Source organism: Ochotona curzoniae, unplaced genomic scaffold (assembly GCF_017591425.1).
Source record: "Ochotona curzoniae isolate NIBS_2020 unplaced genomic scaffold, NIBS_Ocur_1.0 contig_4714, whole genome shotgun sequence".
NCBI classification, from domain to species: Eukaryota; Metazoa; Chordata; class Mammalia; order Lagomorpha; family Ochotonidae; genus Ochotona; species Ochotona curzoniae.
In genome coordinates this window covers 517022-533849 of record NW_024466365.1, presented here as the reverse complement: position 1 = coordinate 533849, position 16828 = coordinate 517022, and the positions used below count along the sequence as shown (strand labels likewise).

The 16828-nt window shown below is 44.9% G+C and overlaps 1 protein-coding gene across 1 annotated transcript; it reads left to right on the top strand.

Annotated features, from left to right (window-relative positions):
• Positions 1-14967: 14967 nt before the first annotated feature.
• LOC121161204 (translocating chain-associated membrane protein 2-like) lies at positions 14968-16184 on the top strand. The gene has a single exon (XM_040987515.1). It carries the CDS (start codon positions 14968-14970, stop codon positions 16087-16089), a length of 1122 nt encoding a protein of 373 aa, XP_040843449.1. The 3' UTR covers positions 16090-16184.
• The last annotated feature ends 644 nt before the right edge of the window (positions 16185-16828 follow it).

Sequence of the window (16828 nt, the reverse complement as noted above, 5' to 3'; positions counted from 1 at the left end):
GTTCTAATCTTCCAGCAGCAGCCTTACCCACGGTAATTCTGGGCAGGTGAAGGATGAACCAAGAGATGGGAGCTTTCTCGCTCTGGTTTAATGAATCAATTAATAAAGAACCCTGCATTGTAGTGTAGCAGGTAAAGGCACAAGGTCAGCATCCTATATCAACACCAGTCTATGTCTCTATTTTTCTGTTTCCTATCCAGCTCCCGACTAATGGCTTGTGAAGAGCTGCAAAAGATAACTAACATGTCAGGGATCCCCATCATCCATTGGGAGGACCTGCATGGAGCTCTTGGCTTCAGGTTTGAGCCAGGCCCGTCCTGGTATTCACAGCCATCTAGGGAGTGTGCCACCTGGTGGAGTCTTTTTCTCATTCTCACTTTCAAATAAATAAATATTTAAAGAACAGAACAGAGCTCCTGAAGCAATAATTGACAAAGCAGTGATGGTGGAGATGGAAGAGGAAGCAAAAGAGAAATAGAGAGACTGGGAGTGCTTTAAAAAAAGAAGGAAAGGGCAGAAGGGAGAGAAGGAGGGAAATAAACAGAGATATAGATAGAGACAAAGATGATAGAATTACAGCAGCCAGGGTTACAATACAGTGAGTGAAGCTCAGCCTGTGATGCTGGCATCCCATACAGTCATCGGTTGGAGTCCTGGCTATCCCACTTCATATCCAGCTCCTCGCTAACAGGCCTGAGAAGGAAGAAGATGACTGAACTACTCAGGTCCCTGCCACTCATATGGGAAACTTAGAAAGAGTTCCAGGTCCCTGGCTTTGGCTTTGCTACCATTTTGGGAATGAACCAGTAGATGCAAGATTTTTCTCTCTGCGTTACTCCATCTTTGCAACACTGCCTTTCAAATAACTGAATTTTCTAAAAAAAAAAAAAAATCTCTCTCTATATATAGATATGTAGATACGTATTACTATGCAAAAGAAGGATAAAAAAAAAAGTGTAGCAACACCCAGCATGAGTAGCAAGAAAAACCCACAGAATGGGATGTGACAGTTGTTATCAAGTTACATGGTTCTCACTATGCATGTGTGCTGTGATTACAGGCAGGGAAATCAGAGCAATCTTTGTCTTTGGTCATGACTAGATAAGTTCACACGTAGTAAGACATTGAGAATCAATGCAGCATGCTTTAACACTCACTCTTTTCTGCTGGATCACTGAAAATCAATCAATAGATTGCAAAATGGATTGCCACAGCCAACCAGCCTGGGTTGACCGCTACCCACATTCTTCTTGTGACAATTGTCAAGAGGTAGGATTTTTGATCCGTTTTTATTCTGTTTATTTATTTATTTTGGTCCTGCCATGTGTCTCAGGACAAAGTGACTGATGGCAGTGAGTGGAAACTCTCAGTACAGAAGGCTTTGGGTACAGCAGGAGTCTCTTACTGCTTATCTATGTGGTCCTAATGGATCTGATAAAATCGGTGCTCTCATGATTGACTTGACCATTTTTTAAAGATTTATTTATTTTATTGGAAAATCAGATTTACAAAGAGAAGGAGACACAGAAAGATCTTCCATCTGCTGGTTCACTCCCCAAGGAGCTACAACAGTCAGAGCTGAGCTGACCCGAAGCCAGGAACAAGGAGCTTCCTCCGGGTCTTCCACATGGGTATAGGGTCCTAAGGCTTTGGGCGGTCTTCCACTGCTTTCCCAGGCCACAAACAGGGAGCTGGATGGGCAGTGGAGCAGCAGCCAGGATATAAAGAGGTATCCATACTGGATCCTGGTGCATGCAAGGTGAAGACTTTAGGCACTAGGCAACTGGGCCATGCCGAGACACGGCCATGTTTTGACAAAACCAGTACCATTGTGCAGCTTTTCTTTCAACACAAGCTCTCCCAGAGCTAGTGGCTGATACATCAGACGTCCCTGAATGCACTCGAGCTAACTGAATTGGCACATCAAAAGCAAACAGCTTCTGGCCCTGAAATGTTTGGCTTCTTATCCCAGAACCCGATTCTGTGCCTCCTTTTTCTGGAGCCCTTTCACATCTGACACCTTATTTCTGTGAAGGAAGGAATGGGTTACTTTTGAAGTTTGGCCTCTGATATGCAACAAGAGTTTAATGGATATGGGTTAACGGTTAATGAAAGTAACTGAGAGATAAAGAAAAACATCAAACACACCAACCATGCTTATGGTTCTTTATGGTGGCTGCAGTCCACCAACCACCAAGTTACTTTGCCTTCCTGGCCACTCTGACCCTGGCTCAAATTCAGTCAATAAGTATCAGGGTTGCTCTCAAATTTAACCCATAAGGCTGCCTAGTATGGTGACTTGTGCCTGGGCCTGAGGTTTGAACTCCTCCCTGTTCCTGAGTCCTCAGCTTGGTACATCAAGAAATGCTCCTGGGCACATCCAAATGTGTTTTGTGGGTGTAGGTCTGCGTAAGTATATGTGCTTGTCTGCGTGTATCTTCATTTCTTTGTGTTATGTGTGTGTGTGAATATTTGCATGCGTGTGTTAGTGTATTAGTGTGTATGTGTGTGCGTGCGTGTGTGTTTTCAAGAGGATTATTCTGATACACGTTACTCTGCCATTATCTGAAGCATTGGTTAGATAGTCTAATTGAGCCATTTTAAATTTTCTTTTGTGCCCTGTTGAACCCATTTGACTATTTGGAGATCATGACGATCTCAACTCTGTTTACCTCTGCGATCACTCTAGAAGTAATTTTTTGCACAAGCATTGTGTGACGTACACAGACATGCACACTCAGATGTCATGCAAAACTTGGTCCTTTCTCCTCTTCACCGTGGTCCTGTTGCCACAACATGTGTGATCCCCTGACTGTGTGCTTATATCTGAATTTGTTTATATTTTATTCCATTGGTTAATGGGCTCATTCTTGAGTCAATAGTGTGTTGAGCTCATTTATCTTCATAATATGCCTAAATAGTAGTTTTTGGCGATATCTTTGTTCTATTCATTATGCTACGTTTTGTGACACAGAGAAACAGAAGGAACTCTTCTCTGCTGGTTCACTTCTGGGGCTGGACCAAGGTCAAACCGGAAGCCAGGGATTCAGGTGTCACGCATGCGTGTTGGGAATCCAGTCACTTGAGCCATCACTGTTACCTTCCATGGTCTGCATTGACAAGAAGCTATGGTTAGGCACCAGGAGCTGGGATTAATTGAACTCAGGTATTCTTTTTTTGAATTGCAGGGTAGCTCTTAATTTTGCTCGTATTCTTCAGGACCATCTTGTTATTTTCAGTCACTTCTAATAAGAATTTCAGAATTGCCTTACTGGTTTACAGAAAGAACACTAGCAACTGGCCTGGGGTTACACTGAATTTATGAGTCAATTTTATTCGAAAGCTCTGGATTTGCATTCTCAGATCTCTGCCCTTTCCTGTGAATCATCTTAGAGAAGCAGTTGTTTCTGTTTTCTGTGTTCCAGTATCGCAAGGAGAAGAGGGATCCAGGATCCCAGCTCAGGGTTAACACACATCAGTGGGACTTTGGCCACTTTCTCTCCTAGGATCTGAAGCTTTTCGTTTTTCTTTGACTTTTTATCAATCTGTTATCAGCTAAACACGACTGAAATTTCCCTAGAATAAACTGAGAAAGTCAGAATTAGCAGCAGAAAAGGCACAAGGATTGATTGACACATAATGAGGCTGACAGAGATCAGACTGGAGGAAAATCACAGGCGTGTGATTGCCCACTATTCCACAATTATTCTAATCGTGCTTTCACTTTTTTTTTTTTTTTATTCAGGGAAAAACAAGATTATGGACTCTCTGAAGGAAAGTAAATCATTTTCGGCTGGATCCAGATACACAATGCCATGGGACAAAGCCTATGAGGTCCACAGACCAGTAACTATCAAACAAATTACAGTGGAGCATAACTGAATTGGGGCACTCAAATTGCAGTTGGAGCTGTTTGTTGAAGCAAGAATCAGGGCAAGAGTTTCGGATAGCGGCTAAACTGAAACTTGGAATGTTGGCATCCCTATGTTTGGGGCCTTGAGTTTGAGTTGTAGCTATGCTTCTGACTCCAGCTTCCTGCAAATAAATACTGTGGGAGGTAGCAGTAGTGCCACTCACCTGAGAGTCTCAAGTGGGATCCTGGGTTTCTGGTCTCATTCCAGCCCAGTGTTGCCTGTTGCAGGCATTTGAAATATTAACCAGCAGATGAAAGATCTTTCTCTTTCAAATATTAAAAAAAAATAGGAATTATTATTTTTTTTTTAAATCTGAGGCATATTTACAGTGAACTGTTGAAATGGGTTATTCTGCACGTATCTACCAAAGGTGATAAAGGCATTATTCGAATCTGGCTGCTCCATGCTGAGTCTACTTCCCTGAGAACTTAGACAAGGAAACCACTTTACTCAAGGAATTAGCAGTCATGAATGGAAAAACTGATGTCTTCTGCCTCACCGTGAGTGAGGCAGCTAGGTAGCAAGAACAGTTTTAAAGGATGGATGGAGCTTGGTTGAAGTTAGGTACGAGGTGGGCTCGGATGATTGTCAAGCAGCTGTCCGTGGCAGGTTTGAAGTCTGCCGCTTACAGTGCATTATTATAATTTATTTTCCATCCTTGTCACTGTTAGAGGCAACCAAGATGTTAAAAGGTCCATATATTAGAAGAGGGTTGAGTAAGTCAAAAGCAACTTGAATTTAAAGTAAAAAGAAGTTTCTACAAATAACTTGGGCCACACTCCCAGGCTTAGGCTGTAAGGGTCAGTGGGTCTTTTGCAGGCACTGATAAGAGTAAGAGCAAGAACCCATTGCTCACCGCACCCAGGCTCAGGATGTAAGTAAGGGTCAGTGGCCCTGATAAGGGTAAAATAGCCCCATGGTCTGGATTTCACAGATATGTTACCTATTGCTTTGCATCTGTAACCCTTTAGCTCAGAATAATTTTGTCTTGTCATGATGAATAGGGACTTGAGACATTTCGCGGGCTTTTAGTTGATTGGAGTGTTTCATATTTGCTTTAAAATGATTGGAGTGTTTTTCGCGGGCGCGGGCTTTGCTGTAACGGCCAAACTGGCCTATAAGAATCTGGCTTGTCCCTAGCTCGGGGACAGCATGGGCGGCTAGCCAGCTCAATAAACTGCTTGCTGACTGCATCCACATCTGGTTCTTTGCTGTTTAACGGAGGGGCGATTTTGGACCCTAACAGTCACTTCCTTGTTTGCCTCTGCTCAGTCTCTGTATTTGTTTAAACAATCTTCTCCATCACAAGATAAGTAATCAGCATAATAAGAAAGAGAAAGGGAAGGAGGAAAGGAAGCTAAATTCCTTACAGCCTTACACACATACAGAACTGTGGCCTAGGCAGAACTGTTGCTTCGGGGATGAAAACCACCAGCCTCTTAGGAGCTTGTGAAAACGCCTGCTGGCTGCTGTGTTCAGATACCTTCTGCTAGTAATTTGAATTTTGCTGCACCAAACACAATTCCTGACAAACACGAGATACAATTGATGATCCCCTTTGTAGTTTGGGCTACAAAAGCAGCCATGCTGTGTGATACCAGGGAGAGTCCTTTTCATGGCTTCTTGAATTGTGTGCCTCCCAGATTACAGTTCTTGTCAGCACTGAATGAACTCAATTTGGTATGGGATAACTAGGCAAAGAGTTAGGTCCAGGTGAACTGGGATTCTTGCTTCCCTGCAATGTGATGTGAAGGCATCTAGGTAAATATTAACTTGTGTAAGTAAAAGGGACTGAAGAAAATGAAAAAAGAAATTGATGTGCAGTGGAACAAGGAAGTAAATCCTGAGTGCAGGACCCAGCCTCTTGTCTGCCTCCCCTACCCCAAAGTGTGTTTGTAGGTCTCGTCTCAAAAATAATCTCCCGGATTAATGGAACAATGTTAGTGGTCCAACAAGGCCACAGTCACCAGGCTGAGGAAATCAATTGCTTGTCCAGGAACTAAGAACACCAGTGGTCAACATTGTGCAGAGAGGTTTGTTGAGGGGAATTCTGCATCCAAAACTACCTGCCCACCCCAACACACACACCTTCCCAGAAGGAGGAGAGGAGAAACAGAGGCCCCATACTCATGGCCATATAAACCTTTGTCTGAATTCAGATTGGACTTTCAGTCCTTTACTGACACTCCAACCTGGTCTGTCAAATATAGAATTTTTACTTTTTCAAATAATCTGTACTAAAATACCTCTGTCATCTGCTTGTTCATTGGTTGTATTCTTCTTGGTTGACAGAATAACTTCCCTATTTGCAGTACAAACTTCCAAGATAGGTACTGTATCAAGTCCTAGCTACTCCACTTACAATCCAGCTCTCTGTTAAAGAGCCTGAGAAAGTAGCTGAGGATGGACCAACTACTTGGGTCCTTGTATTCACATAGGATACCTGGAAGAAGCTATTGGCTCTTGGCTGTGGGCCAGCACATCTCCCGCCTTGGCAGACATTATGGAGTGGACTATTAGATGGAAGATTTCTCTTTCTGCCTCTCAAATCAATAAATAGGTTTTTAAAACATTAAAAACAAATAAATAAATCCAACTGGATGACATAACAAAGTGCTATGTCAAGACTCCATCCCAAATGTTTATTTAATTATGTCACTACTCTTACTTCATAACAGAGTTGGAATTAGCCATAGATCCTGCCTAGAATTACTACTCAGGCTTTCTCTGCTATGGGCAATATTCTTACCTGCTGATGAATCTTTCTTGTGTGGGGTTTCCTACACTCACCCAGGACTGGATTAAAATTTAAGTTACATAGGCCCAATATCAAATTCTTGGTTCTTGACTGGGTTGAGTTTATCTCAAAGTAGTATTTGCAATTTTTTGGAATATTGAATTGAAGTGAAGTAGAGGAAAATGCTGAGACTGTATTCTTAATGGCTAGGTGTGGTGTCGAATCTCTATTGCGGTCTCTTGGTTCTTACAGAAGCATCCTAAGTGCAGGCACAAATACAGTAATAAAGTGATACAGTAATAAAAACCATGCTGTTAGCAGGCTTTGTATGTACTTAGAAAGGGGAGTGGTTACAGGTTCCCATGTCCCAGGTGAGGGGAGGTACCTCCTGGGAAGGCATCAAGCGAGTAGAGATCACATAGGGCAGGCGAGGTTGGCTTCTAATCCATGAACTAATTTAGTTACCTGCCTATCCCATATCAATCAGTCGTGTCTTTGTGATTAGTTTAGTGAATGATGCAAGAAGCTCAGGGAGGAGTTACTTTGGAAGCAAGATCTTTAGCAGACAAAATGGCAGTAGAGGAGTTCCCCTTCCCATACCTGCTGCTCTAGAAGAGACTTGTCTTAAATGGCATGCCAGGGCACTAAGTGTGTGGGGTGATGGTCTCCAGGCTCTTTCAGCACCAGAAGCAGGTATTTGCTAACGAATATGCTAGCAGCTTGACTCAGATTCAGAAAGCCACCCCAAATCTTTGAAAACACAGAACAGTCACTATCCTTCATAAACTGTTAACGATGAATAGAATGGGCCAGTGTTGAGGGTGGGGAACAGTAATGAAAATTGCTCCCTGCAATGCAGTCATTCCATGTGGGTGCTGGTTTGTGTCCAGAATGCTCCACTTTCAGTCCAGAAAAGGAGTAGAATATGGCTGAAGTGTCTGGAGCCCTGTCATTCTCATGGCAGACTTGGAAGATCCTTGGCTCCTGGAATTGGCCCAGGGAGTGAACCAGTGATTGAAGATCTTTCCCTTTCTCTATCTCTCTGTTGTAACATTGACTTTTAAAATGGATAAATGTTAAGAAAAAAATGATATGCAGAAAAATGAAGCTTAACCCTGCTTCTGAAGAGCAGGATGTGTTATCTTCTTGGTGACTCACCTGCCCCTGCGAGGAGCTGAGACCTCCCTGTTCCTCCTGCCTTAGTTTCCTGCCTGGATAGAAGTGTATGTGGGATGGACCATAGTGGATAGCACGTAAGAAGCTGGGAAGCTGCAGGGATGGGACTCTAGGAAGGAGGAGAGGTACTGCCTCATCTCAGAAGTGTCTCCATTCAGGGAACAGCAGGAAACACCTCACCTGCCCCTACTCATGTGTGCTAAGCAACTGTGAATACTCAGTGAAACTGTGAGTCTCTGCCACTTCTTGGCGGTTCTCCCCTTCATGAACCGGGATGTTCATGGCTCTGTTCTCACATCTGCTTCCTGAGGCTCAGGACCTCATCAATCCAGCAACCTGAAACAATCTCACCTTCTCTTTCTTAAATTCTTCTCACCCCTTCATATGCTCATAATTGAATGATTATAACTGCTCTTGATACCTCATTAACATGCATCCGAACTTGTCCTCAGGACTGTTTGCACATTTTCAACCAGTACTTAGCAGTTGTAGTGGCTGACTCTCCCCTTGGGGCAAGCTCAGAGTCTTTAAAGGAGACCTGACCGTTGAGAAGAGGTCTCAGTAGAGAGAGAGATGTGCCTTCCCTTGAGAACAGAATGCATCTTTCCAGGTAGCTAGCATTCACATTTTCTTTTTTACTTTTGAATGTTCCTTCTAACATTTCTATTTATCCTGGTTGCTCATTTGGTCTCCTCTGACCAGAAGCAGCTAGCCAAGGAAATGGAGGGTTTGTTAGGCTAGGTGAAACAAAACTGACTCCACCACCCTGTTGAAGTCAAAGAAACATGACCATCCAGAAATGTTTTGCATGCTAAATCACCGTAACCTATCTCAGCATGAAAGATCAACACCGGCCATGATGGGTACTCCACACTACACGTGTCACACTGTTACCTTCTTCCATTCCCTTTGCTGAAGATATAGACCCAGTGTTTTACACCCTGGGCAATCATTTCCCTCATAGGATCACTTCAACATGTGGAAGGGGTCCCAGGTCATCTTCTGCCAGGAAGCCGTCCATCAAACTCTCTCCCTTGACTAATAAAACTATTTCCCTGTATTAAAAGTCTCTCTTGGCCCTGCACGATGGCGCAGTGGTTAGGGTCCTCGCCTTGCACGCCTGGGATTCCCATATGGGCGCCGGTTCTAATCCCGGCAGCCCCACTTCCCTTCCAGCTCCCTGCCTGTGGCCCGGGAAAGCAGTCGAGGATGGCCCAAAGCTTTGGGACCCTGCACCCGTGTGGGAGACCCGGAAGAGGCTCCTGGCTTCAGATTGGCTCAGCTCCAGCTGTTGCGGCCACCTGGGGAGTGAATCAATGGACGGAAGATCTTCCTCTCTGTCTCTCCTCTCTGTATATCCACCTTTCCAATAAAAAAAAAAAAAAGTCTCTCTTACAATTGCCTCCAAAGCTAAAATATTAGTGCCAAAGCCTGGCAGAAGAGGGCCCAGCCTCTAAACCTGAGCCAGTTCTGGGTAAGAAGCCAACCCCGTCCTCTTCTCTGATCATCTTTGCTTCCTTGCAGCTCTATTTGTCTCTGTGGCAAAAGTGAGTGAGGGCCACAGGGTGACTGTCCTATACCAAGTCCCTGTGTGTGGACTCTTTTGTCCACCTGTGAAAACCCCTAGCCAGACTGTCCCAGGTGGCTGGGCTCTGTCTACCATCTTGCTTTCCTTCTCCCCTACCCTTCATCCTTCCCCTGTCCATTCGACTGTTTCTGCATCTCCTTTCCCTACTCAGGATTTCTGAGCTTCAGTGGTGACTCCCTTTCATTTTTCTCCAAGTCACACTAGCTTTTAGAGGAAACCTCTCCTAGCCCCCCAGCCATTGCTAACGCCACCTGAGACACAAACCAGATTAACAGTGTCCTTACTACTCGCTGTTGGTGATGGGTGAGTGTAACCTCTCTTTGAGTCCTTCTCCCTGCTTTTGCCCTTAGGCTCTGAACTTGGTGACAATCCCTCCAACGAGGACCTCCAACAACCCTTTCAGTAAGCCCTGAAGTGCAGTGAGTGGTGGGGACCCCCTCTGCTCAACCCACCCCCATAAGTGAAAGGCCTTAGAAAACTGCAAAATATTTTTCTTCTTCCGGGCCTTTTAGAGGCCAAGCAAATCCTGCCATCTCGGCATCTGGACATTCGAGCCAAGAAAGTTTAAGCCTCCTACAGAGTTGCCACCTAACCATCTCATAAAGAGAGTCTGAAAACCCCCATAATTCACCGACATCAGGCCACATTGATTTTCTTTGGCAATGTGGCTTCCTCTTGGCCAACATTAGACAATGGCTTGACGTGACCAGAAAATGAAACATCTGACCTTCAGATTCTCCATGATCTAGATAACTGCTGTCACTGCAATGGCAAATGGTTAGATTTCAGATGGTTAGGGCTTTTCCTTTCCCCTCCACTGTAGTCCTCTGCATATCTTGCTTCTTCTCTCCAGTTTTTGGGGCACACGCTGACCTCTTAAACTGCTTGTCCTGCTCTTCCTCTGTCCACCAGACTTGCAAGCATTCAACACAGGAGAACCCACTTCTCTTACTCAGCCTTTTCCTCTGCTCAACCCCAGTCACTTCTCTCCTCTTCCTACCCAACAACCTGCAGGCAACTCTCTGGTCCTTTCCCCCTCCCCTAAGCTGCACTCACAGTTGCTCCTCTTGTCTACCCAATCCCCTCAACCTTGCATTTTTTTTTTTTTTTGTAATTGTTCTTTCTATGTTAAACCAGGTATTCCCTGTGGCTGTAGCTGTTAGAGTGTCAGTATAATGTTAGAGTGTTAGTGAAGTAGCATGCTAGGCCAGGCTGTCAGGCCCCTTGGTGCTAAGAAACAGCTGCTTTGCTTAGTTAGGATAAGTCAGGGCCATTGGGAGATTCCACCTTAGTCAGGATGAGTCAGGCCTACTGACCAGTGTCATGAGCCCTATATACAGTGACCAGTGCTGCGAGCCCTATCTATAGAATACAACCGGATAGCAGGGCATTTGTCTGGTTCCAGGAAACAGGATGAGCTATTGATACCCAGAACCCATGGTCATGATGTGTTTGAGGTATGTTACTTTGATTGGACAATGTGTTACTTTTTAAATTGATTTGCTGTGTTTGGATTTGTGCAGGGTATGATGGATGTAACACCCAAAAGGGCCTGTATAATCACTGGCCTTTACTGATTAGGGGTCCGACCCCTCCTTGGCTGGCCTGTGTACCCCAAGAATGGCCTGACCCCAGCATGCTGCTTGCTATTGCATTACCAGCAAGACTCTGTCATTTCTGAGGGAGTGGATGAAACTGGACCCTAACATAGCTTCCCTAAAGGTTATTTTAAGGCTAGCTTAAGCACTTTTTTATCCTACTTGGAGTGTGGTATGTAAATTCCAAACCCTCCCCCCCACCACCACCACGCACACACCTCCAGAGGGTCAGGGAATAGAAGATAAGTCAGTTAACATCACCTTAAAAACACCTGCTTTGTTCCTTGCTGAATTGCTCCTTTGTTTTGTAACTGAATTTAACAGAGCCCACCAAAAAAAAAAAAAAAAAAGGATATTCATTCATTCAGATCCTCATATAGATCCCCTAGAATGATTTTTGTAGTTAAAAATTAAAGTTTAAATGAGATAAATATCTTCTAAGGGTAAACTTAAATACTTTTAACCTGTTATGTTTTAGGAACATAGTTTATGCATTATTAAATATAGCTCTTGGGCCCAGCAATGTGGCCTAGCGGCTAAAATCCTAGCCTTGAATGCTCCGGGATCCCATATGGGCACCGGCTCTAATCCCGGCAGCTCCACTTCCCATCCAGCTCCCTGCTTGTGACCTGGAAAGGCAATTGAGGACTGCCCCAAGCCTTGGGATCCTGCACCCACGTGGCAGACCCAGAAGCAGCTCCTGGTTATTGGCTTCAGATTGGTTCAGTTCTGGCCATTGTGGCCACTTTGGATGTGAATCAGCTGATGGAAGATCTTCTTTTCTGTCTCCTTCAGAGAGGAGGAGAGACAGAGAAGATCTTCCATCTGATGATTCACTCCGGTGCTGCGCCAATCAGAAGCCTGGAACCAGGAACCTCTTCCGGGTCTCCCACACAGTGCAGGGTCCCAAGGTTTTGGACCATCCTTAACTGCTTTCCCAGGCCACAATCAAGGAGCTGGATGGGAAGTGGGGATGCGGGAATTAGAACCGGCGCCCATATGGGATCCTGGCGTGTTCAAGGTGAGGACTTTAGCCTCTAGGCCACGGCACCGATACCCTAGCTCCAGTGATTTCTAGCTCTGACGCTGTTGAATTGTTTCAAGCTCTGAAATGAATCAATGTACTAAAGCTACAAGTTTTTATATTAAGATAATCTTTGCGTTCTCTGTCTTTGATTACGTGCTCATTGCTTAAAAACAACAAAAATATGTAATTGTCATAAAAATATTTGAATTATCATTTTATGTCAATGATTAAATCTCATCTAAAGTGTATCATATAGAGAGATTCTATTTCTACCAGAAATTTTAAACCTTCTTGACATCCTTGGCAGGCATTCAAAAACTTGAAAGTTTCAAATTTAGTTCAAATTTGGAACTTTGGTATTTTCAATGAGGCTTCCTGGAATTGCCAAAGAATTTCCCTTTCATTATGTAGCAATAATAGCTGATGAGGCCATTTGGATTATACTAGAATTCCTGTCAAGATGCAAGATGTTACAGAATTTTGTTATATGAAAATACTGCTGATAGAAATGTCCACAGGTATTTTAAGTCTAATGACCTTTTTTGCGTGAATATCAACCATAATTGTTACCTTAATTCAAAAAGTCCTTGAAGGTACACCTTTCTATAAAGTTTACATGTGCTTCCTAAGAAACCATAAGAATAAACGGGGATCTCTTTTGTGAGTTAATGAATTTTATGGTGCCAGTCATGTCTGCTTGAAATCTTCTTCATAATCCAGTTTTGTATTCTCATCTACTCTCTTTTGTATTCCAGCTGAAAAAAAACAAGGCAGAGTCACATTACTAGGAACAGGAAGGAATCCCAATCATAGTTTTTCAAGCATCTATGGTCTTAAATTGTTGCTGAAATTGATTTATTGTTCTGTCCTGAACAAGGATCACTAAATAAACACAAGAACTCTCCTTGTTTCATATGACGTAGACTTGGATAGACTGATTGCAACATATATTGTCACTGAATGCATTTGTGCTCAAACAAGTAACTCATGTTATATTCTCTGCTCTCTCCAATGTACAATGTTATCTCATATTTATCTCTTCTCTCACATTTATGGCAGACCTCAGGCTTATGGGGAAATGTTTCCTAAAGCTGTCATTTGATAGTTTTCACTTGATATTGTTATTGAGAGCAAGCGATCTGGTTTCTCCTTTATTTCTCCTCTTCTCTTGCTCTAAGACGATGAGGGACTCCCAGGATGGACAGTCTGATCTTCAGACCTTATAAAACAGCTATTTTTTTTTTTTCCTGTAATCATGACTGGCACATAAAAAAGGCCAAGAAGCCTAATCATTTCCTCATGGGTATTACCTGTCTGGGTGAGTCTGGAGCTATAGATTTCTAGCTCAGGTTTAAGAATTGGGCACCCCCTTGGCTGGCATAGCGTAGGCCACCTCTGTGGTCCACTTCACCAGAGATCAAGACAGACATGAGTCCATCATTCTGCTATTGAAGTATATCCTTACATCCTAGGTATAGCAATGCTGTTTTTGAAGGACTACACTATGGTAATAATTCAGGGGAAATCAGTGGAGGGTGGAGATTAGGGGAGGGGGAGTGAAATCCCAGACTCCATGAAACTGTATCATAACATAATGTTTTTTTAAAAGGGAGAAAAATAAAAATAAACAAAAAGTTCAAAAGCAAGAATGAAATATTATAAAAAACAAAAGCTCAAGGGCCTGGCACCATGCCCTAGCAGTTAAAGTCCTCATCTTGAAAGTGCCGCCAGGATCCCACATGGGCACCGGTTCTAATCCCGGCAACCCCACTTCCCATCCAGCTCCCTGCTTGTGGCCTGGGAAAGTAGTAGAGGACAGCCCAAAACCTTGGGACCCTGCACCTGTGTAGGAGACCCAGAAGAAGTTCCTGGCTCCTGGCTTTGGATCGGCACAGCACCGGCCATTGCAATCACTTGGGGAGTGAATCATCAGAGGGATGATATTTCTCTCCTCCTATCTGTATATATCTGCCTTTGCAATAAAAACAAATTAATATTTGTAGAAAAACAAAGCTTAAATCATTTTAAAAAATAGTGAATACACATTAAAAAAAAAAAAAAAGAAAGAGGGAGAGGAGTGAGCCAGGCAGCAGGAAGCCCAGTAATGTAGCTTCATACAGCGAACCAATGTCAAAGATCTATCTCTCTGTATATTCTTCTCTGTAAATAAATTTTAAAATTCCTCAGCTCTGCCAAGAGCCAGGCCACCAGAAATGGAAGCAACCAGAGATCAACATTGCCCACCAATACCACAAAGCAAAAGCTGGAATGTTAGGCAGGGCAGAGCAAAAGTGAATCCTCTGCTCTGCTCAAGTCAAGTTGATTTCCCAATCCAGGAATCACTCTAACCTTGCCTACACAAAAGGTCCTCACCTGCCACAAAGTATACCCTGTGTGATGAACCACACATCACATGCGTATGGAAAGCCAAGGAGCTCTACCTTCTCCTATCCTCCACACCTAAGGCATATAAAAGCCTAGTGCTGTCCACCTTGGGCAGCCATTTCCCTTAGGAGAGTATGTCCATGTGGAAGTGGCCCCTGTGACAATCTAGACAATAAAAAATAGTGGCAGTAAGGTTAGATCCTCTGATATACTTTTGGGGCATGTCCATAACCTCAGATTCTTGGAAAGTCCTAAAAGGGAAACGAATGCTTCTCACAAGAAAATAGCTCATTCCAGGATGAGATCTTGCTTTTCTTTTATGGCTCATATAGTAAACTGATTGTCCCAAATTGGTTTTTGCATATGTAATTGCACATGGAAGGACCTACTTGCCTGATTCAGTTGTTTGCTGCTAGAGAAGTTGTAGCCCTTACTGATGGGATAGCTTAAAAGTGCATGATGGGCCGGCGGCGGGCGGACCGGGCTGGGGCTGGGGCTGGGAGAAGTTTTTGCGCTGCGGCTGGTGAGCGCGGGGTGGGGGCATGGCTGGCCACTGCGGGCACGCTGCCGTGGCTTTCCGTAGGAGGACGAAAAGTTACCCGCTCTGCAGCCAGGAGTTCGTCATTCACAACCGTGCGGACATGGGCTTCTGCCTGGTGCTCTGCGTCCTCATCGGGCTTATGTTCAAGGTCACAGCCAAAACTGCCTTCCTATTTGTTTTACCTCAGTACAACGTCAGTGTGCCTACAGCAGACAGCGAGACCGTGCACTACCACTACGGCCCGAAGGACCTGGTCACAATCCAAATCATCACCATCATCCTGCACGCTCTGGTTCAGGAGTACATTTTAGACAAGATCAGCAAACGACTTCATCTCTCCAAGGTCATGCATAACAAGTTCAGTGAATCTGGACAATTGGTCGTCTTTCATCTCAGCTCGGTGACATGGTGCTTCTACTTGGTGGTGACGGAAGGATATCTAACAAACCTGAGAAGCCTCTGGGAAGACTATCCGCATGTGTACCTCCCCTTCCAGGTGAAGTTTTTCTACCTGTGCCAACTGGCCTACTGGCTACATGCAGTGCCTGAGCTGTACTTCCAGAAGGAGGTAATTCCCCGCCAGCTGCAATATATTTGCCTGTACCTGGTCCACATAGCTGGAGCATACCTCTTAAACCTCAGCCGCCTGGGTCTGATCCTGCTGCCCCTGCAGTATTCAACCGAGTTCCTCTTCCACATGGCTCAGCTCTTCTACTTTGCAGATGAAAACAACCAGAAGCTGTTTAATACCTGGGCTGCTGTGTTTGGGGTCACTCGCCTCTTCATCCTCACCCTTGCTCTGCTCGCCATTGGCTTTGGACTGGCTCGCATGGAAAACCAGGCGTTTGACCCTGAGAAAGGGAACTTCAACACCTTGCTTTGCAGGCTGTGCGTGTTGCTGCTGGTATGTGCCGCCCAGGCCTGGCTCATGTGGCCCTTCATCCACTCCCAGCTGCGGCACTGGCGGGAATACTGGAACAAGCAGAATGCCAAGCGGAGAATGCCAGCTGCCTCTAGACTACCAGCCAGGCTCCTGAAGAGGGAATCGGGGTACCATGAAAATGGAGTGGTGAAAGCAGAGAACGGAACCTCCCCACAGACTAAGAAACTCAAGTCTCCCTAAGGCCAAAGTGCGGAGCTCGGGCCTGCTTGCACTGGGGGCCCAGCCCCTCGGCCTCTGCCTTCCTGCTTGCCATGCCCTTTCTCACACAGCAGAGGCTTGTCTTCAAAGGAGGGCATTCTCCTTCTGGCTTCTCAGCTTTCTCCAGCTTCACAAACCCCTTTCAATAAAGCCAAAAATCTTCTTCTTTCTCTCCCTCCAACCCCCTCTACTCTGGGGAGGGAGGTTGGGTTTTCCCAGAGGTTGTCTTTCGGCCTCTTCTTGGCTTGTCCTCCATGGCTGCTGCCTTCTCTTTTCGTCTCTCTCTCTCCGTCTCACCTCTGCGTGTAGTTTTTCTCTGCTCTTTCCAGTGGGAGGGAGCTAAGACTGTTGTCCTGGGCTTCTCAATCTGGGGGTCCCGGGAAGCTCTGCACCCATGAGCCTCTGCCTCGGGCTTCCAGCATGCCCCTTGGCTGGTCCTTATGTGGGCGGGCAAGGAGAGGAGAGACCAGTCCTACCCGGATCATCATCTCCTGGTTGTTGATGATCTAACAAGATGCATGATTCCAACTCTGCACGAGGCATCGCGAGGCACGGCAGCCAGTGCTAGTCAGACACACCAAGGCCTTTGTCTTTGGAATGTGGCAACTCAGTCCAGATGGATGGCTGTCCACTGGTCCCCTGACTCAAAAGAGTGGCTGGCTTTGGACTGAAAAAAAAAAACAAAAAAACAGCCTGCCCGTCGCTGTTCCAAACAAGAGCA